At 30.7% G+C, this 20,924-nt stretch overlaps 1 protein-coding gene across 1 annotated transcript in view; it reads right to left on the bottom strand.

Annotated features, from left to right (window-relative positions):
* The window catches only part of LOC134710718 (uncharacterized), an 80,827-nt gene that overhangs the window by 46,808 nt on the left and 13,095 nt on the right, over positions 1 to 20,924 (bottom strand). The window contains exons 5-13 of the mRNA XM_063571109.1: positions 20,699 to 20,731; positions 16,660 to 16,724; positions 16,091 to 16,209; positions 14,756 to 14,825; positions 11,691 to 11,763; positions 8,683 to 8,750; positions 2,851 to 2,957; positions 2,102 to 2,305; positions 1,218 to 1,315 (exon numbers count right to left, since the gene is read on the bottom strand). Of these exons, the coding sequence (XP_063427179.1) occupies positions 1,218 to 1,315; positions 2,102 to 2,305; positions 2,851 to 2,957; positions 8,683 to 8,750; positions 11,691 to 11,763; positions 14,756 to 14,825; positions 16,091 to 16,209; positions 16,660 to 16,724; positions 20,699 to 20,731 (837 nt within the window). The remainder of the gene's footprint in view (positions 1 to 1,217; positions 1,316 to 2,101; positions 2,306 to 2,850; positions 2,958 to 8,682; positions 8,751 to 11,690; positions 11,764 to 14,755; positions 14,826 to 16,090; positions 16,210 to 16,659; positions 16,725 to 20,698; positions 20,732 to 20,924) is intronic.

Below are 20,924 nucleotides of genomic sequence, written 5' to 3'. Positions count from 1 at the left end.
TCTTTCAAAAGAATAAAAGATTATATTAGTAATTTAAATGTCTGTGGCGTATATAATAAGTAATAAAAGATGATTATGATAGGGACAAGGGTGTCGTCAGTTTCTACAATTGCGTACCAACTGTAAATCTGCATTTATTCTTTAATGAATGCATGTCACAACAACAATTACTAGATAACCATTCATTACATAAGATGCAGTGTCTACTTGGTATATACTTTTCATATTTTTCATAAGATCCAATTCAAGTGGCAACCATTTTGATTACTGAGGATGTGTTTATTTAGCTTTATGGGGGTTGACTGCAAGTTATATTTTTTTCCCCCCATCATTTCAAACTTTTTTTTATTAGATATGATTCAAGTGGCAACCATTTTTGATTACTGAGGATGTGTTTATTTAGCTTTAAGGGGGGTTGACTACCAGTTACATTTTTTTCCCTCTTATTGCAGACATTTTAATCAACCACCTAATCAATTTTAATATCTAAATATTTAATCATCATTATTTCATTTCTATATAAAGGAAAAGAAATAATTCTTTCAGGGGATGTTTTTGCAGCAAAATGGTAGACACTTACATTAATATTTTTATCTATTAGATTAAGGGAGTAGAAATGTGATTCAGAAAATATTTAACATCTTTATCATGTATATATAAGACATTCTAACCTTATAATTATATCTGTACATTAACATATATTGAAGAAGAACTGTTATCTAGAAAAGAGTGAAGAGATAAACCATGTTCAGGACAGTGGATTGTGAAAAGATACCTGTCGAAAGAAGGTAAAATTCCCTGAGCCAATATGGAGAGGAAATTTCATCTCATGACTGATATTTTTCCCATTTGTCCTTTCTAAACATGACATATCTCTATTTAATTATGTTGAATATCAATAGAGATGGGTAAGATACTTGTAAATATTGAAAATTTAATTTTATTATTCTGTCGCCTGGCATACATGACTATCATAATGTTAGCAATTAAAAGCAACAAAAGTGTACAATAATCATATGGGTCTCTGTGAAAGGGACATTTTGGCAAACACCCTTTCAAAACTAGTAATAAAAAGAGAGATACCCTTGTGCAAATACAGGATATCTGTTTAAAATGAAATGAACCTCACATTTATGTTAAAAAAAATATGAGAGAAATACACAATCTATCATCCAATCAAAATCTAAGACACTTTTTTTGTCTTTTCAGCAATGTACCTCATTAATCTTTGGTTTATTCACAATATTTTTGGCTCTCTGTGCATATCTGAGGGTACTGATGGTTTCATTGTAACAAATACTGGCTGGGGAGATAGCTGGAAAAAAAGACAATAATTAAACAATAGTCAGACAGACATAAAACACTTCAAATCAATAAAATATGAGACAAAAAGTCATTTAAAGTGCTAAATAGTAATGTATGACGAACAAAGAATATTATGTACAATTGGTGTATTCATTAAATTTTTAAAAGTTCCCTGCATGTGGTATATAAGACCACACTGAAAAGATAAATAAATCAAAATGCTCAATTATATATTATTTAGGGACATAATATATAAATGTTGAACAAGACCAGCCCCTTCCTTATAAACTCATAATCTAATTCTAATTGGATATTTATAACAATCATACACTTTTACTAAAATGTCAGACAATTGATGAAGAAAATATTACAAAGAAAATAGGAATATAAATAAAGTTGTAATGTAAAATTGATTGAATGAACTCAATTAATGTTTTCTTTCAACTTTTGACTTAACATTCTTAAGTTCAACTTTTATTTCATAGCCCATGTATCATACATATTTAAGGTACCAGAATTTACTGTTTAACACAAAATCTTTTACAGTATTTAGTCTATACTACAAGAAAGTAACATGAACATTCCTCTAGACTTCTAAAGATTTATGTGAGAGGGTAGTGCCATCTCAAAATTTAACCATCTGTTCACGCACTAACCTAATTGAGGGACCTCGTTTATTTTGTTTTTAAGTGTTATTTGGTTGCTTTCAAACATTCCATCATATTCTTGTCACTATTTTGCTCTTTGTTTTTTTAAGGGACATAAAAAATACTTGCAAAGCACTATAATAACTTACTGGCAATCATAATTGTTTTTGAGTTTCCACCCAGACTGTCTTTCAGTAACCATGTCAACACAGAGTCTCTGTATGGTATGTATGGTAGACGCATACGTTTAGGACTACAGAAGGGGCTGGCCCTCCCTTCACCACCACCACTGCTGGCAAAACTCTGAGTGGACCCTAGACTGTCAGTACTCCATGATAATATGGATTTCTCAGCTGTTAAGTATAGAAAGTTATTTCTTAGGACAAAAAGAGATGTTATTGTTTTGTAGGTCTAGAGCTACCATTAAAAGAAAACATATGTTTGTTCTCTCTATATTTTGTATTTTCCTCAAGTCTCTTCAAAAGTTACTTCTAGTCTAGTTTTACAAGACGTCTTTCTTGGAAATAGGCATAGTTCATGACCTTTTATTGGTTCCTTGCACAAAGGCTGGTTTTGAAATTTGAGGTATAAAATATGTTCAAATAGGTAACCTATTAAATTATGGAAAATTAGAATTAAAAGTACACTATTTTCGCCAAAATTCCTGACTTGTCTAAGTAAATATCAAGCATATCAAATTGAGACATTTTAGACCTCAAGTGACTTGAATTTGTCTACATTATGTAAGATTTCTTTTAACATACTCTGTTTAAACACAAAATCAAATAATTTACAATTCATTTCTGTAAATTTAGTGCACCATCATAAGGATTTGATGAATTATCAATAACATTTTCTAAGGACATGCAATACATTAAAACATGTTGTTTTATCATACCTAGGGTTTTGATAACATTTCCTAACGTGACCAGAGATTTGTTTATGTTTGACCCTTCTTTGAGTCTGCCTTTGTAGTTCAAACTCCAGTTTGGATCTGCTCTCTCACTGAAAATAGAACAGAATGACCAAATTAGTTACAAATGATATAAAGTAAGCATATTTCAGCCTATAAATATTTGTTAATTTATTAAAAAAAAGCATGAATTTCATACTTTGAATGAACATTTGCTTAGCATTTCTCTATAAAAACAAATGCAACAGAAAAGAGAATGGAAACTGAGACTGTGAAACAACTCAAACCAAAGAGCAGGAAACAGCCTAAGGCCACCAGGGGGTCTTCATACCCTTAAGAAAATCCCACATCTAGAGATGGGCTTCAACTGACCATTAATATATCACACTGATATCATTTTGTATCTTTCATTTATGACTTTTTTTTGTGGATAATTATGTGTTTTATTTTAGAATGATCCACAATATAGTGGGAAGGGGTAATTGTCATTGAGAAATAATTCAGAATAGAGAAAACCCAAAAGTGATACCATGTCATTCAATTGTAAGTTTTGGAAGCCAAATCCCATCCAGCAGTCTCCAAAAACAAAAACACCAACAAATGTTTACCAGGCAGAACAAATAAAACTGCTGGAAACATGTACTATATACTACATGTACTACTTGATGCCAGAATTTCTTAACCTGAAACTTTTTTTCTCTTAGATAAAAATAATATTCCTATTTCTATACTGTGATATTGATCAACTCCAGATAAAACCAACAAAACCTGCTGGATCCTATGCCAGAAATGGACCTTGAACTTTGTGCCAATATTCTAGATATGAAGAAATTTAATAGGAATAACAACATTCCCAAAGCAATATCAAACACCTTTTAAACAAACAAAAATAAATAAAATGAAAACTATCTTATATATAAAGAAGTTAAAAGTTAAATTAAACTACATAAAAGAAAGAAAAGATTTACACTCGAATAAAGATTAAAGTGACCATTTGAGTATTCCTCTTTATTTATAAGTAAAGAGAAATTAACACTTTTTCATCAATAAATTAAATGAATCAACAATTTATGTAAGTTAGATACAAACATCGCTTGAAGTATTTATTTGTTATTTCAATTGAAGGTAATATCGAGTAATATTTAAATTCCATGTTGCCGAGCTAAAAGTCAGCGGAGGAACAAATATTTACTTATATAAATCTACAATTCATCACAAAGTTATGCAATCTGAAATCAACAACCTCTTTCGATCAAACGATTTTTAATACATGCATCGTTTTCCTTTGAACAACAACCCCTTATACAAAAATCCTTTTTGATACAATCAATTTCTGAATAATCGTAACAAGATAAAATACTATGACAATGACATTGTTATACAAACAGAGGTCTGTAAAAACATTAAGCTGAACACGAGTTTGTAATACATATTTAAAAGTGCATTTTATAACGGGTTTAATATTTAACATTCTTAATGTGTGATGAAAACATAACTTTAAATTCATAATATTTTTCAACATTCCTTTGTTATACTACTGAGCTGGCAAATAAGAGGAGTGTTAAAAGAGTTATACCCTGCAACAGGCTTATGCACTGTTCCACAGTCCTGAATCTTGCCTCAGACCTGTGCTGTCTTTCAGTAGTTTATGTCTAATAAGAATTGAGTGTGCCTTTCTTCAGACTTTATTTACAACTTGTCATAGGATGAGGAAGAGCTTATACTGTAAACCAACTTTTGCGAATATGTAAACCTTGGATCTTTTCTTTTTGACCTTCATCAAGGTAATCAGAAAGTCGCCAAATTAAATTGCTGGGAAGTGGTCAAGAAAGGGTAAAACACGAAATAAAGTATCCGCGAAAATAAGTTGGTTTACAGTTATATATATGGAGTAAGCACTGATACATCGTTGTCATATGTATATTTTTCTTTACCTATTACCTCTTTTTAATCATGGTCAAAGAAGTAAAATTATTCTCTTTAAAGAACCTTTGTGAGCACACTCACATACCCTAAGCCCCTACATTGTCAGTGGACAACTTTGTTCCATGGGATATCAAAATATAAAGTACATATAAAGAGCCAATAAAATTGTCATTCTATTAACCTTTAAAGCTCTGTAACTTTCTGCACTGAACTTATAAATTCAAATGTGAAGGACATTACTATTTAGATTTTACAGGGCAATTAAACTATATTTCATGTACTGATCGTAGGGTGAACTGAACTTCCGCTTGGTAACATTAGGGCAGAGAGATCTTTCAGACTTAATTTCTGAATTTCACAATGAACTAGCTTTTTATTGCTACTATAAACATAAAATACAATGTACAAGAAGACATTAAGAGACGTAACATGATTATACTGTTAAAATGACATGCAACTTCACTACTACTTAACACATTTTAAAAAGCATTGTAAACTATTACATTTGTTTTATCCAAATATAGTACAGCAATTTTGTATATCAACAGGGTTTACAGTTCCTGAACTATTTACTTATGAAGACTATAAATTTTCAAGATTTATATCAAAATTAAATTTTTTACAGCCAAGAGCACATGTACTGCAGTCTATAAACCACTGTATCATGGAACAATTAAAATGAATAAAGCTCGGTCCAGCATGGTCCATGGTAAAATGTTATAAATCTTTATAAATACAGACATTGAACATGATGTTTAAGCATTTTTGAAGATTAACAATGATTAGTTGAAGAAGTTTTGATTTTGTTAAGTCATTACACTGTGACTCATATTTTTCTTCTAGACTCATCAATGGTTCAATTTTTGCATTCTCATAATTACATGTTTAATCCTGCTTATTCTGAATGCGCCTGTCCCATGTTTGGAGCCTGAAATTCAGTGGTTGTGGTTTGTTGCTATGTTACATTTTTGTTTTATTTTGTACATAAAATTAGGCTGTAAGTTTACTCGTTAGAATTGTTCTATATTTGTCTTTTTTGTGCCTTTTTTAGCTGACTATGTGGTATGGATTTTACTCATTATTACAGGCCATACAGTGACCTATAGGTGTGAATTTCTGTGTCATTTGGTCTCTCTAGTTTAAACATAAAATAAAAATTACAAAAATTATGATGGCACCATTAAAAATAAACTTATATTTGTAATAATCTGCCTTTCCAGTTAAAAGTCATCAAAATCATATTACATTTCATCCTCTCATTTAATTTCATATAAATCACATATATTTATTTTGGTATTATCTAAAGAATGAATTGGACTGTTAAATACTATTTTTGATTATGAGGGTTATTAAAGAGACATTCATTACAATGTTGTAATACGTGATATAATACCGAATACAGGCTATAGAAGTATTTGAAATGTTATCAAAACACGTTAATTTGATTTGGGTACTTATCAAAAGCAAGTTAAAATATAAATGAATTCAACTATCAAATAATCTGATCGTCTAAGATGGTATTTAGTCTACCAAAATATGTAAGAGGGTTTTTCTATTTGTATTACAATCCAAACATTTAAAAAGGAAAGGATACGAGGGGTGTTGAATGAGACTGTTATACCATGAGATGAAGGAACATAAACTGATTATCATCCAAACAAAATGAATAAAATGAGATTTGAGGGATACAACTTATTTTTAAAAAATTGAATCTTAATTCATCCCTCCTCCTAAAAATCATTGCTGTTTTCGTTATAACTACATAACCATACAACTTGATACAAGTATTAATTTTCACTCTAACCTGTATGAATGTACATTGGGACATAAAACTTAACTCAGTACTGAGTTCAAAACATTAAATCAAGTATTTTGATTGGTTGATTTTTCAGTCCGAGTACGATATTTGTACTGAAATTTTTTTGACCGCAAGGCCAGGTCAGCTGGAAAGTCTCCTTTACAATATACTGCACTGTTTGACTAAACTGTCCTAAAGCAATTCTTAAACTTTTTTGAAATCAAAGAATATCAAACTGATAAATAATTTGATTGAAAAATTATCCTAACATATGCTCCTTATATCATAAGTCATTAATTCACAATAAAATCTTCCCTCTGCAATATCCCTTCACAAATTTTTATTTGAACTTTATTTGAAAGCAAATTTTGCTTTTTATGGTTTTGACCTTAAGTCATCCCCACATCCCACTAATCCCTATATAGTATTCCATGATAATTCTTGTCTTATGTAAAATCCTCATTGTAAATGCATATAACACATGGGATAATGTGATTGGTCTAATCATCTGTGAAATTTAAATTGCTCAGGTAGAAATGAATTTGTTAAAAAGAATGCTTGGTTTATGAGATTGCTTTAAAAAGACTGAGCTATCATCAACTATTTGAACTTGATGTATTGCCTTTTAAAATATGCATCCCTCACAACTTCACAAAGGGCAATACACTCAAGAACACCTAAAATGTAATAAATGATAGCCTTTATACCAATCCTTTTTAGATATAGATTCCCATTATGTTGTTCCTTATTAAAAGATTTCTGTTTGATTACATGATTTTTGTTTTGTTTTGTTGCTTTGTTGTTTATTTTTTAATTATATGGAGGATGTCTACCTGGAAACATTGTGCAAATTTTACAGGCCAAACAATCACAACATAATTTTTTTTTACTTATTAAATTCAATGATACTTTTCAGGGGAAAATCTAGGATTTTTGAAAAGGGAGCCAAATCCCAGAAAGCTGTAGTAGGCCAAAACATTATTAAACAATTTTGTGCAGTTTCAATATGATATATTACTATAAATTTATTACAAGTAATATCAAACAAGCACCTAAAGTGAGTAACTTCTATTTTATCTTAAGGTTGTCCTATTTATCAGATCGAAATGGACTTACTTCCTAGTTCTCTGTGTTTGTTATTACAATACACTTGATTCATATTAAACATTTTTCACTAATAATAAGCTAAAATATTTTACCAGTTGATCAATTCTAAGAGATGAATTCAACTTGATGAAACATTTTAGCAAATTGGAATTTTTGCCATTATGCATAGTGAAAAACGTAAAGAGACTCTTTTATGTCTGTGTGTTTTGTCATCGGTTCAGAAGAAAATTGGTCAAAGAAAAGCCACAAAAATGAAGAGCATTTTTTCTTTAGAAAAATTAGCAAGCACAAAACTTATGCATTATCATCATTCAAATTTAACAAATATGTAGTTTAATCAAATTCACTTTAATCAATTAAATTTAGCATAAATATTCATATCAATAGATTATCCATAAAAGTAAATCAAAACCAACATTAAAATTGCATGGCAATATAATGCGTGTAATTCAAGAATCGAAATCTGAAGCTTACAAATACAATAAAATACTACAATGCACTGTACTCCTTTCCTTTTAGTGTCCATAAATCTAAATATATTTACTATCCATAGGTAGTTTTAATTTGCCTTTCAACATATTAAGTATCAAGCATCTGTTTCTTTTTTATGCAGTCAGCATTATACTAGGAATAAACAGACAGCAATTAATGATGCTAGAACCCAGTATTACCACAACTGTGCATATTCATGCCAGATTGATGCCAACCTGTCTCTGCTCTAACTCTAAAATTCCATGTGCTTGTCCTAGAAACAGGAATTTCTAGTACATGCATTAACATTTTTGTTTAACACAGCCAGTGATTGAACCAACACCCAACTACACCAGAAGAGTGAATTCTACAATATCACTGTTGGTATTTTTTTTATTTTACATCTATATAGGACTGCTAGAAATTAACAGATCTGATGCTAAGGCAAAATATTTGTATAACAGAACAGATCTGATGCTATAATCTTCTAGTTAGGAAATGTTTATAATAGTTACCTTCCAGCCAAGTCCACTAAATGTATCTTGCTAACAATTTCATGAGGTAGATCATCATCTAACTTGGCCTGTGGAGAAAAAGAATATACATTCAATATAAACTAAACCATTGTTTTTTTTTAAAACTGCAAATGACTTATTCATAAGAAATTGAAAAGCATTTTAGATCCATCAAAATAATGCAACCATAAAACTGCTTTTTTCTTTTTATTTTCAGTGTTGCATTGCTGGCTTGTTGGTTTACTAACACCATGTACATGACACCATTTATTGGTGTTTTTTTCAAGGATTTTCTCTTAATTACCTATTGTTTCCAAAATAACACTTTTTGTAACTCATAAACTGTTTAGGTTTTTTACATTCTTGCTTTCAAATTTAAAGTTTGAACATTCCTGGTCAAAGGGGAATCATGATAGGTGTTTGGATCCATGAAATTATTAAATGAAGTGTTATTTCTATTTGCATGAAAATAAGGAGATGATATAACAGCACAAAAGAGACAAAAAACCCAATGACACAAAAATCACAAACCAAAAAACAGCAATAGCAGATTTCTAGATTAGGTTTGATTAAGGTGGTACCCAACACCCTCACGAAAAATAGTTTTTATTGGGCATATAGCAGTTTGACTAAAACCAATTTTGATGACTTTAAGCTTAAAATATCCTAAACAAGTGATCATCATTTAAGCTTTCAGCTGACTTTTACAGAGTTATCTCCCTGTAGTGTTATGAACCACCTTAACAGGTTATTATTTTAACAAGGGACTAAAACTGATCATTTGATCTATATAACAAGTATTTAAGTTTGATTCTATGGTCTATAAAAGTCATAGTCTAATTTAAAGACTTTACACATTGAACATTAGAACTATTAATGATCTGTACCTCTGGGCTAAAGAACAGATCTTATATCATAACAGTTTACAATGGACATTACGATTATCAGACCTACAGTAATCATTAGGACATAAACACGAGGGATATAAAACTGACCGAAGTCAATCAAATACTGCTCATCTCAACTAGACCTTGTTTTTATAGCCCGTCAAATATTTAAACTATCTACAATTTAATATACAGGGGACGATAAAAACGAAAGAATTTAATAAGTAGTAGTGTATTAAGTTAAATACATCCAGCAACACTGCCCTAAGCTAAACTGTAATCTTTCTCTCCTTAATGAATCATATCAGATTAATTTCAATTTTAGTCTAAAATCCCTTCCAAGCGAGTCCTTCATTGTAGACACATTAATACTATTGTATTTCATAAGTATTTGATAATCTCTTATTTTTCATTCAATATTAGATTAATTTTACCCTTTATTACCAATGACCTACTTTTGACCTTAAATATGAAGTGTCAAAAGATGACATAACAAATTTAATCAGACGGAATAAAGATTTTAGTAACGTCAAGCGTTTTATAATTATAAAATTAATTATTAGGCATACTTCAAACTATTTCAATTATGTTTTTAAATAAGCTTCTTCACTCCTTTAAGCATGTTTTTCTTTATTCCTTGAGAAAAAAATCAAGGATTGATTAAATGGTTTCAAATGCTTATATACAACTAAAATTCTTAAGTAAAGGCAATCCAATTCACTAGTAAACAAATTTCACTTCAAAGCTGTTTAAAAAAAATACATTTCTAAATAACAAAATATACCTTGAAAGGGACTATTTTTTTCACTACATTTTATGCTTCCAAAAGCGTAATGATTTAAGAACATAATCAAAACTCTTTCACATTTTATGTAGAATTGGGTACCATATTATATATCTTAAATTTATTCTTTAATTTCATTTTTTATCATCAATTAAAATGTAGGATATGATTTAGCTGGAAAAATCAGTTAGGATCCCAAATTAACAGCTTGAAACCATTTTATCATACTTTTAGTTATCAAATACAACAACAAACAGAATAACGCATGATTGCAATGAATTCAACCTGTTGTTTGCAACTTTTCTTCAAAACAGGAATTTCCTGAAATTGAAACCATTATTCATCCTAAGGTAACTGAGAATCCAGTCAGGAGCCTCTAGTTCAGTGGCTGTCGTTTGTTGCTTTTTAGGAGCCCCTTATTCAGTGGCTGTCGTTTGTTGCTTTCTAGGAGCCCCTTATTCAGTGGCTGTCGTTTGTTGCTTTTTAGGAGCCCCTTATTCAGTGGCTGTCGTTTGTTGCTTTTTAGGAGCCCCTTATTCAGTGGCTGTCGTTTGTTGCTTTTTAGGAGCCCCTTATTCAGTGGCTGTCGTTTGTTGCTTTTTAGGAGCCCCTTATTCAGTGGCTGTCGTTTGTTGCTTTCTAGGAGCCCCTTATTCAGTGGCTGTCGTTTGTTGCATTATAGGAGCCTCTAATTCAGTGGCTGTTGTTTGTTGCTTTTTAGGAGACTCTAATTCAGTGGCTGTCGTTTGTTGCTTTTAAGGAGCCTCTAATTCAGTGGCTGTTGTTTGTTGCATTATAGGAGCCTCTAATTCAGTGGCTGTTGTTTGTTGCTTTTTAGGAGACTCTAATTCAGTGGCTGTCGTTTGTTGCTTTTAAGGAGCCTCTAATTCAGTGGCTGTCGTTTGTTGCTTTTTTCATATCTGTTTTCATTTGTCATCTTGTACATATATCAGACCATTTGATTTTTCATTTCAATTGTTTTACACATTATCATGTCTGAGCCTTTTAACACTTGCTATGCACCAACGGTTTTGCTCATTGTTAAGGGCCTTACGTTCATCTATAGTTAACATTTATATCATTTTGTCTCTGGTGGATGGCTATCTCATTGCCAATAAATCCACATCATACAGGGGCAACCAAGGGATAATATCAAATCTATCTCAATACAAATACATGTATGCACACAAAGTTTTGCATCTAACCAATTAAATTGGAACAAAGGGAAGTTATTGTCTAGCAAGGAAAAAGAGATGGGCAAAAAGTATCAAATTCTAATTATATTAGGACATTTCTTTATATAATCAATCTTATAAGCAATAAAATTTATTTCTCACCTGAATAAAATTAATTGTAACAATAGCATGACTTCTACTGCTGTGGTCATGCATATACGTGGATGCTGTAGTTCTGTAAAAACAACATTTTAAACTCATGTAAAATCATACAGAGATAGACTTAACATTTTTAAATTATCTTTTCATATGCATACCTCCTTACAATATGTTTTTTATTACCATTCCAACCATGTCAAAATGAAGATGGAAGCAACATCTATTAAACAGTAAATTGGGGGCAAAAGGGGGGTCATATTGACCAGATCTAGAGTATATAATAAATAAGATCTAGAAAAATATAAAAGTGAAATTTCATTGATATATATAATAATGGCTGTTTAAAATAAGAGAGAAACATCATAATCAAAAATTCACAAAAATTCACAAAAATAAAGGTCATAAAATAATTGTCTCACAGAGATTGACATTTTAGCCTTTCGTTTTTTGAAACATGTTGGTCAAGTCTTATTCTTAGCCCACTTTTGTTTTAGAGAAATCCCAGTCAAGTAAACTAAGGTCATAATTAGTTAGCTAATTTATTGTATGCTTTGGTCCTAACAATTAAGTGATTTTTTTACTGTGACTTTCTAGTCACTTTACCAAAAAATTGACCAGGTAGGAACTGGTTTTTAAAGCAAAGTTCTATCAAAATTTAAATTTCCAATATTTTGCCAGTATATGTATATCCTGATATTTAACACCACCCTGGTCTAGTATTGACCAGTTTTTTAATATTAAACCTTGCTTCAACTTTTAATTTTCAGCTAAGATAACAATCATACCATTTGTCCTTATATTCATATTCATACAAATTGCACTAAGAATTCATTGTGAAGCCACATTTCTTAAATAGAAGGACTGAATAACTGTTAGTTTTTGTTGAAAATGCAAAAAAAAAGTTTTGGCATGAAATCACCTCTGATAAAACATTTGTACAAATGGTGATATAAACTATATTTAATAATATTCCTTTCAACGATTTGTTTACAGAAAGTAAATAAATATGTAGGCCTAGAAGAGTTTGTAACGATAAATCTTTGTACAACAAACTTAATATACCTCCGAACATAAAACTTCTCAATATTTTATTTAAAAACATAACATATATTAAACTAACAGTCATCTCAAATCTACTTTCATTATTGAATTGTATTGGCGTTATTATCTGTATAAATATTTCTACACGGTCAAGTCTTGTTTGAACATCCCACCATGGGTCACACAACATTCTATTGTTCCTATTTAAATACTTCAAAAATATTTCCATTCAATTTAAACAATTTCAGTTGAACCCTTTATCAATTAAGTTTAATTAAAGGTTTTAACAAATTTATGAATATTTAAATGGTGTAGTCATTTCTATAAATTATTATAATAATTTTAGTACACCCTTTTGAACTTTTAATTACTAATAGTATGACACCACAGTTTTGGCATTTAGTACACTATAAGAACAATCTATATTTTTTGTTCCATGACACTGCATGGTTCAGTAAAGGAGCCAATTTACATGTAAGATAGCCTACAAAAAAAAATATAGATGTCACGTAATGGTGACCTATATGAGTAAAATATCCAATCAAATGCAATACATGTACTATTTTGGACTACATTTGTAATCTTCAATGTCTCAAGTAGAATGACAGGGATTAAAATTAAGTTTTTGACAATGAACTAAGTTTTTACAATTGGACGGAGCTACGGAATGGAATGTCCTCCATGGCAGTTACAATTCTAGTTGAAACTGTATTCAACTTTGTTGATATTAACATGTTTTTGTTTTAAATATATATATATGGATGCATCATTGATACTGGACATTAAATGCCAATCAATCATATAAGTAAAGTAAAAATGAAGGCTTATAAATAAACCAGAGAACAAATTTTGTCATCATTCCCTTCTAAGTTATATGGTTCGCTACTGACTCCCTACAGATCTGTATAGGGTTAGAAAAACCCATAGGAGGTAAGACCAAAGGCCAGATCTATGGATTTTACTCACCCTCTATGGTCTGTAGGGGGTCAGTAGTGAACCATAAATCAAATTTATCACACACAGGACTTTTTCTACAGCCTTTAGTAGGCATTAAACCAATCATAACCTGCAGTGTGATATTTTCACATATTACCCATCTAATTCATTCGGCAATTCTTATATCATGACTCTGAGATGTGAGCTGACACTATCAGTGACGTAACAATATCATGATACTAAGGCCTAAATTAAAATATAGTTTGTTTGCCCTTTTCCGACCCTATGTATTGAAACAGGGTAGGTAGGTAGGTAAAATATTTAATTTTTCTTTCCCAAAAAATAACTTAGCTCGGTACATTTTTTGTCATGAGTAGGCAGGTAGGTATTATATTTTATTTTATAGATACAAAATCTGCAGGACGTCATTTTTGTCTGTATTGCGTTTGTTTAAGTATGCTTTTGCTAATAAGTTTCTGGGACTATAAGTATAAAGTCCCACAAAGTTTTGAAAAAAACTAACATGTAGATTTTACTGCCAAATATTCTCCACTTTACAGACCTTTGGTTCATGTCAGTTATAAATAATATATCAATGCTGGTCGAAGGCATCGTTAACATAATCATCCTGATCTACGGATCACCAAAGGCCATGCATTTCTACATAGGATACAACGTCCGTTTACAAAATATGTTGTACACACGTTGATAATTTTGTATTGGACGAACTTTTTTTTGAATGAACCCTACTCTTCAAGTATAAAAACACAGAGTAACATTCGTCATATCATGATTTCAAAGCTTTCAACATAGATTTCAAACAAATGCTTTGGAACTCCAAATGCAAGTGTTCATGTCAAACGCTCACGTGATACCAAACAGAATAGTCCTTATACGGGAAAGATAAAACCCAAGGATTCCTTTAAAAAAGTTTTGAGCGGGAAATACAAATATAAGATTTTTGTAAAAACGGAAAAATAAAATAAAATAAAAACTTGCTGATAAATACAAATAAAAGATTTTCAGGCGGAACGAATTGATAGGGTTGGTCGGTAAAGGGCAAACAAACAATATTTTAATTTCAGCCTAACCTGCTTTCATTTCCTTTATCTAATAATGTCTGTATCTGTTCATTGTCTTTAACAAAATGTGAAGATAAATCTGAAATGGCAAAACAATTGATTCTATTAAAATAAGAAATAAGAAGAAAAAAAAATTACATACAAATACACAGTTACGTGTCTATAGTACATGGATGCCCCACTTGCAATATCATTTTCTATGTTCAATCAAAACTCTAATTTGGCATAAAAATTAGAAAGATCATATCATAGGGAACATGTGTACATGTTCTAAGTTTCGAGTTGTTTGGACTTCAACTTCATCAAAACTTTTAACCTGAAGCAGGATAGACGACAAACCATAAAACCTAATGCCCCTAGGTCAGGTGGGGCATAAACATGTATAAGTACATGCTTAAGAAGCAGAAGGAAAAGCAAATACTAGTTTATTAGTTACTACGATTCTGTAATCCTGTCTATACCAATAAAAAAGGCCTTGTAAAAATATCAACAAGCATTTTAAGTCCAAGTTCATTGGTTCAAATTATACTAAAAATATCATTTGCTGTGAAATTGGATACAATAATTAAATTTGTCTGCCAAGAAGGAAATAAATTATCACATAACTTTGTACCTCAACAATAGAAACATTTGATGTCACAGACGTGAAGTTACAAGGTCAATTGGAACAAAATTGAGGAGCGTCACAGTAAATTCCAAGACTTTAAAGTGGTGTGTTTAAAAGAAATCTATACAAATGTTCATGATGTCAGGAGTTTTGGGATTTCTCGAAGATAATGCATCTAATGATTCATAACATTTTGTGTAATAATTAAAATGCTATCTGTAGATCGAGGAAATGTTTTACCAGGATGCTAGAGTTCAGGCATACAGAAAGCGAAAACAAAAAATTATTTACCCTGCTTCCAATCAAAGCGATTATGTCAATTGGTAAAAATTTACAGCCAGAAAATTCCCAGAACTTGAAATTGATATATTTTGGAGTACTCGTCACATATTATCAGGAGTTCTAAAGAGTCTTTGGAAATAGAATCTAATTGACAAATTTGTATAGTCCATATAGGATCATCAAAATCTGACCTGTAGACTTAGATAGAAATTTAGCAGGACATAATGCATGTATTGGTTGTAATATTTGAATATTCTGCTTCAAATCCACTGCTTGTTATGATTTTTATATTGTCATCTTATATAATGTCTATACAAAATAATTTTGTGTTGTTGGATTGCTTTTTCTTTGATGAATAATACCGCAAATTTCCTTTTATCTTATTTCCAAATAGCATATATGAAGAAATCTTTTTCAATACATATAATTCTGAAAACCTTGTATCCTCCTCATACCTTGTACATATGGACCTTCTTTTGGATGCTCTCTGACTTTGAGGGTATATTTTTCATTGCGCTGTGATAGTGAGGGTCGTAACAAATCTCTGACTCTTTCATTATAAATTTCCAAATAGCTGAAAAATAAAAGTATATATGAGACAGAGCATTTGCAGGGGCCATATGACAAAAGTGCTTTTTTTCAAAGTTCTTATAATTTTTTCAACATTTTACAACAGGTTGCAGTCATAAAGGCTCTACAGTACATGTTAACTTGTGCTTAAGAATTTTTCATAGCATAGACTGTATAGGTATATTTGACTGTGAAAGAAAGTTAGGACATTTACCGGTACATGTATAGCTACCAGCTGAATACTTTTTCTTAGAACTGCAGAAAGTACTAACAAGTATGTAACAATTTGGTTCTAGCATGTCAGATACATATGTCTGAAAATTTTCTTAGTTGCTTTATTTCTCTTTTTAAATCGTGCATTCTCATTTCTCAATACTTTTTTTTATTTTTTAGATCACTGCTTGAAATTTAAACAAGTAAACAGTGCTACTGTCTTTTAATATGGTCTACATACCTAATATTTATTCGAAAGGTGGTACGATCTGAGGCTTCAAAGTCATCTACATGGCTAAATAAACCCTGAAATACAGAAAAAAACATATATGTGTTGTGATTATAAGTTAAAATTATTGAGCAAAACTTATTATATTCACTGGTAACAATTGTGCTCAACATATGTATAACTTCCTGGAACATGGTTACTTCTCATAAAAGAGGAATTTGGTGCCTGACGCTGATTTTTGATTAAATGATTGTGCCTCTGGCTATATCATTAGCACAGTTTTGGGAAGTGGAGGAAGCATGAGTATCTGATGAGTATATGTAAGGAAATCTTGCAATCCAGGTCAACAGCACCTTGGTAGAGGCCAGATTTTTTTAATAGTGATTCTAGGAGATTCAGAGCTGAATATATTGTATTTGAATCTTCAGCCTATTGTTACAACCCATATGTTGACTTCTAGATGTTTTTCAGGGTTTCTGGCTTTGTGATGAGATTGTACATTCATCTCCTTTTATTCAAAGTTGAGTATATTGTCACTGAACTAGATAGTACCAGCAAAATAAAGCTCATTATTATTTGAAATGACAAGCGAAAAAATTCAATTACACAGCGAAAATCCACACATATTGAAGACAACTTATGAGTAATGCATAAGATGCATAAAAAGATAAACATTTTGTTTTAAGTATGATAAATATTCTTTTAAGAGGGAAAGGCTTAGAAAGCCAATAAATTCTAATAATTTAGTACTTGGGAATGAGTTGATAAAAACAGAGAATTGCACTTTAAATTTACGTTCTTGACAAGTTTTTCCTTTTCAAATGTATCGAATTCACAAAGTCTTTAGGTGATAACCATTTGTGGCAAATAATTATGATTTTCAATGCTAGGGTATAGTGATAAGGCAATCGTGCAGAAAGTACATAAGTAAACATTAAATGCCGATTTCCCAATGATAAAATGACATTACTTTCAAAGCTAATCTACAATTATAGAATTGACAACAATAGTAAAGAAACTTGAAACTGATAGGTGTTTTATGCTGATTAATAGAAATATCTACACCTATTGAAAGAAAAACTTTTTCAACGAGCTAATTAAATTTATTTTTAAATCTATTGACGGTATTAACACTGCCAAATAAGCTGATAAAATTTAACTCATTGAGCTTTATCTACAGACGGTTGCCCTTTTATACTATAGCACAACATTCAAACTGAAATTACGTCAATATTACACTATTTAACAACGTGCAGCTATGTAAAACAGTTAATAAATTACATTTTAATATTAACACACGTAGTTTAATTGTTTTATTAACCTAATTGCTGAAATGTTCCAAATTTTCAGTGCGTGATATTTCAAATTTAGTCTATGTTAATTGAGTACATGTATATATATCAACATAAAGGAGCCAATAAATCTATATATTGCAATTACATTCCCAAGTGGATATATTTTTTGAAAATATATTGTTATAATCAACCAAACATAACAGAACTTTTTGCCTGAGCCAGGCAATATTTTTAAAATCATCTGAATAAATATGTAACTGTTTATTCGTTACAGAGGCCAATCCAACAATTTCTAAAGTGGTGGGGGGTGTTCACATCCAAGATAAGAGGGGGATGTTTCCAACCATATGTCCCCATTCAAAAACATAAATTGTCAAAAAAAGGGGGTGGGGGGTACCAACCCTTAGAACACTACACACTTAAAAATAATTTGATTTGCCCAAACCCTACCCAAGGTTGAGACAGTGGGTAGGTAGGTAGGCTTTTTTTTTTTTTTTTTTTTTTTAAAGAAATTGTAGTATCAGATGTCTATTAGTCTTCATGCCTATTTGATTAAAAAAAATCTTCTTCAAATTAGGACAATAAAAGAATTTGAGTAGGCAGCTTTTTTCTGGGTAGGTAGCGTTTGGGCAAACAAACCTATTATTTATTTTGGCCCTACCCCCCTGGATCCACCACTGGGTAACTTCCTCTTTCATGTTTTGCAGACAAACTATACATACAGCATAAATTAAAATATTGTGAAGACGATTTAACAATTCTTTTTACAAAAAGGAGATAAAGTTTTATAGATTTTGATAATTTCTGAAAATAAGTTTACCAAAAACTTGGGGAAGCTAGTCGATTCAATTTTAAATGACATTTAAGATATGTGTTTGGCAGTGACTACACAGTTAAAGAGAAAACTCCTAGAAGACTGAACAACTATGCAAATAAACAAATTACTCAACACGAAAACATTTTGAGAATTTAAATTTAAAACACTTGTATAACTGCTATTATAAGATTAATGTCTGAATTCAAGTAATATTTGGCATGAAGACTTCAAATCCAGGATACTATTAAAAAATTATACATAGTTAATAATCTCCAAACTATATAAAGCTAACATGAGAGTCACAAAACGTGCTTATTATACTGTTAAACTGTCATAAACTGAAAATTTAGAGACCACCGATATAGATGTAAATGTATGAACAATTTTATGGGATATAAAAAATTAATTTTATGCCTTTTTAGTTGGCAAGTTTATCCTCTGTAATGAACCAAATTCTGCTACATGCATGTGAATTCTTTTAATTTTCATGGTTAATGAAGAATTTCATACCAGTACTTACTTCTTCAACATTTGCCTTAATTCCCTAAAGCAATTCCCAAAAGAGGAAAGTGATTTTTTTTTGTTTTATGCTTGACACTTAATAAAACTACAAAATGTAGTATATTGCACACAGGCTCAAAACTGTATTGAAAATCAAAGTAAAACTTTAGAGAACTAATTAAACTATATTAGGGGTCTCACTAGTGAGACTCTTCTTGTAAAACCTATTGAACATATTGTACCACAGAAATAAACTTGTACTGAAATCAAATGGACATAATAATTCACAAAGATAACGTCAAATACCCTTTCCTGGCAAGCCATGATACTACAGTGTAATCTGTGTTACCCAACACACTGGGGGACCAGAAAAAATGTCATATAAAGCAGGGTGTCGGAATACTCAGATTTTTTCTGCAATTTTTTGTGCATATTTTGTGACCATGAAAATGTTTCAGTTAAAGCAGGATCTTGAAATACTCAGGTGTCAGATAAGGCGGGTTACACTACTATTCAAGTTCAAAAATTTATATTTGCATAGAAAAAAAAAAATGAAATAACCAGCACTAAATCTTAATTTTTTGGTAGGAAAGGCAATAAAACTCAGAACTTTTATCTTTCCCTCCAACAAAAGTCTTTTTGAAACTTTTTTTCACCATTTTTGACGGGAATTCTTTTTTTACTTCAATAACATCCGATGTTAACCTTTACCTAAAACTGACCCAAGCCCTTATTGGTTAACAACCTACAAATAATACAAACCCATAAAACAAACAAATTCTTCACTACATTGTTTACTTTAACACTGTATTTGAACTGGAATTTATTTATATCTATTTTTAAATACATTTTTCAAAAAGTCTATTTGAATAAGTTAACAATTGATAATTTTGAATTCCAAAATTTAAAAAGACAAACCTTTGACGATTTTTATCTGGCTTCAAAAATTATATTACTTTATGAATTTGTGACCAAACTTCCCAATTTGTAACCTTTCTTTGCGTTTAAGATAGTGTAAAAAATATATTTCTTTATAAATGTTGCGATAAAGAATGACATAAGTAAACCAACTTCCAGATTGGTCACCTTTCTTTGTGTTTTAGGATAGTGTAAAAATTATATTTTTTTATAAATTTTGTGATAAAAGGTGCTTTCATCATAAGTGAACAAACTTCCCAATTTGTCACCTTTCTTTGTGTTAAAGATAGTGTGATCAACCTATGTTATAAGATGTCCTCAACACTAACTTGTCAATGGAGTGGATGGGATATGAAGCTGAGATATCAACTCAATCTGTTTATTTGTCACTGTTCAATTGCATGAGTTAAGATATATCTAATATTGTACTTTGAAAAACATGAAAAGACACTTCTAGTATTAGCTAGAGAGATGAAAGGCTGTGAAGTCAAAATAACAATCATGATGTCATAATACTTACTTCACAAATTCTTGGAATTAGACCTGGGTCTTCCTGTTAAAGAAAAAGAAATGAAATTTAAATCTAAGGGCATATGAATCACCATAAATTTTAATTTCATAAACTCTGCATATATATTCATGGTCATTTCAGGGCCTTTTATAGCTGACTGTGCGGTATTGGCTTTGCTCATTATTGAAGGCCGTACGGTGACCTATAGTTGTTAATGTCTGTGTCATTTTGGTCT

Source organism: Mytilus trossulus, chromosome 3 (assembly GCF_036588685.1).
Source record: "Mytilus trossulus isolate FHL-02 chromosome 3, PNRI_Mtr1.1.1.hap1, whole genome shotgun sequence".
Taxonomy (NCBI): domain Eukaryota; kingdom Metazoa; phylum Mollusca; class Bivalvia; order Mytilida; family Mytilidae; genus Mytilus; species Mytilus trossulus.
The sequence above is the reverse complement of the archived record's forward strand: the minus strand, read 5'-3'. Positions and strand labels throughout refer to the sequence as shown.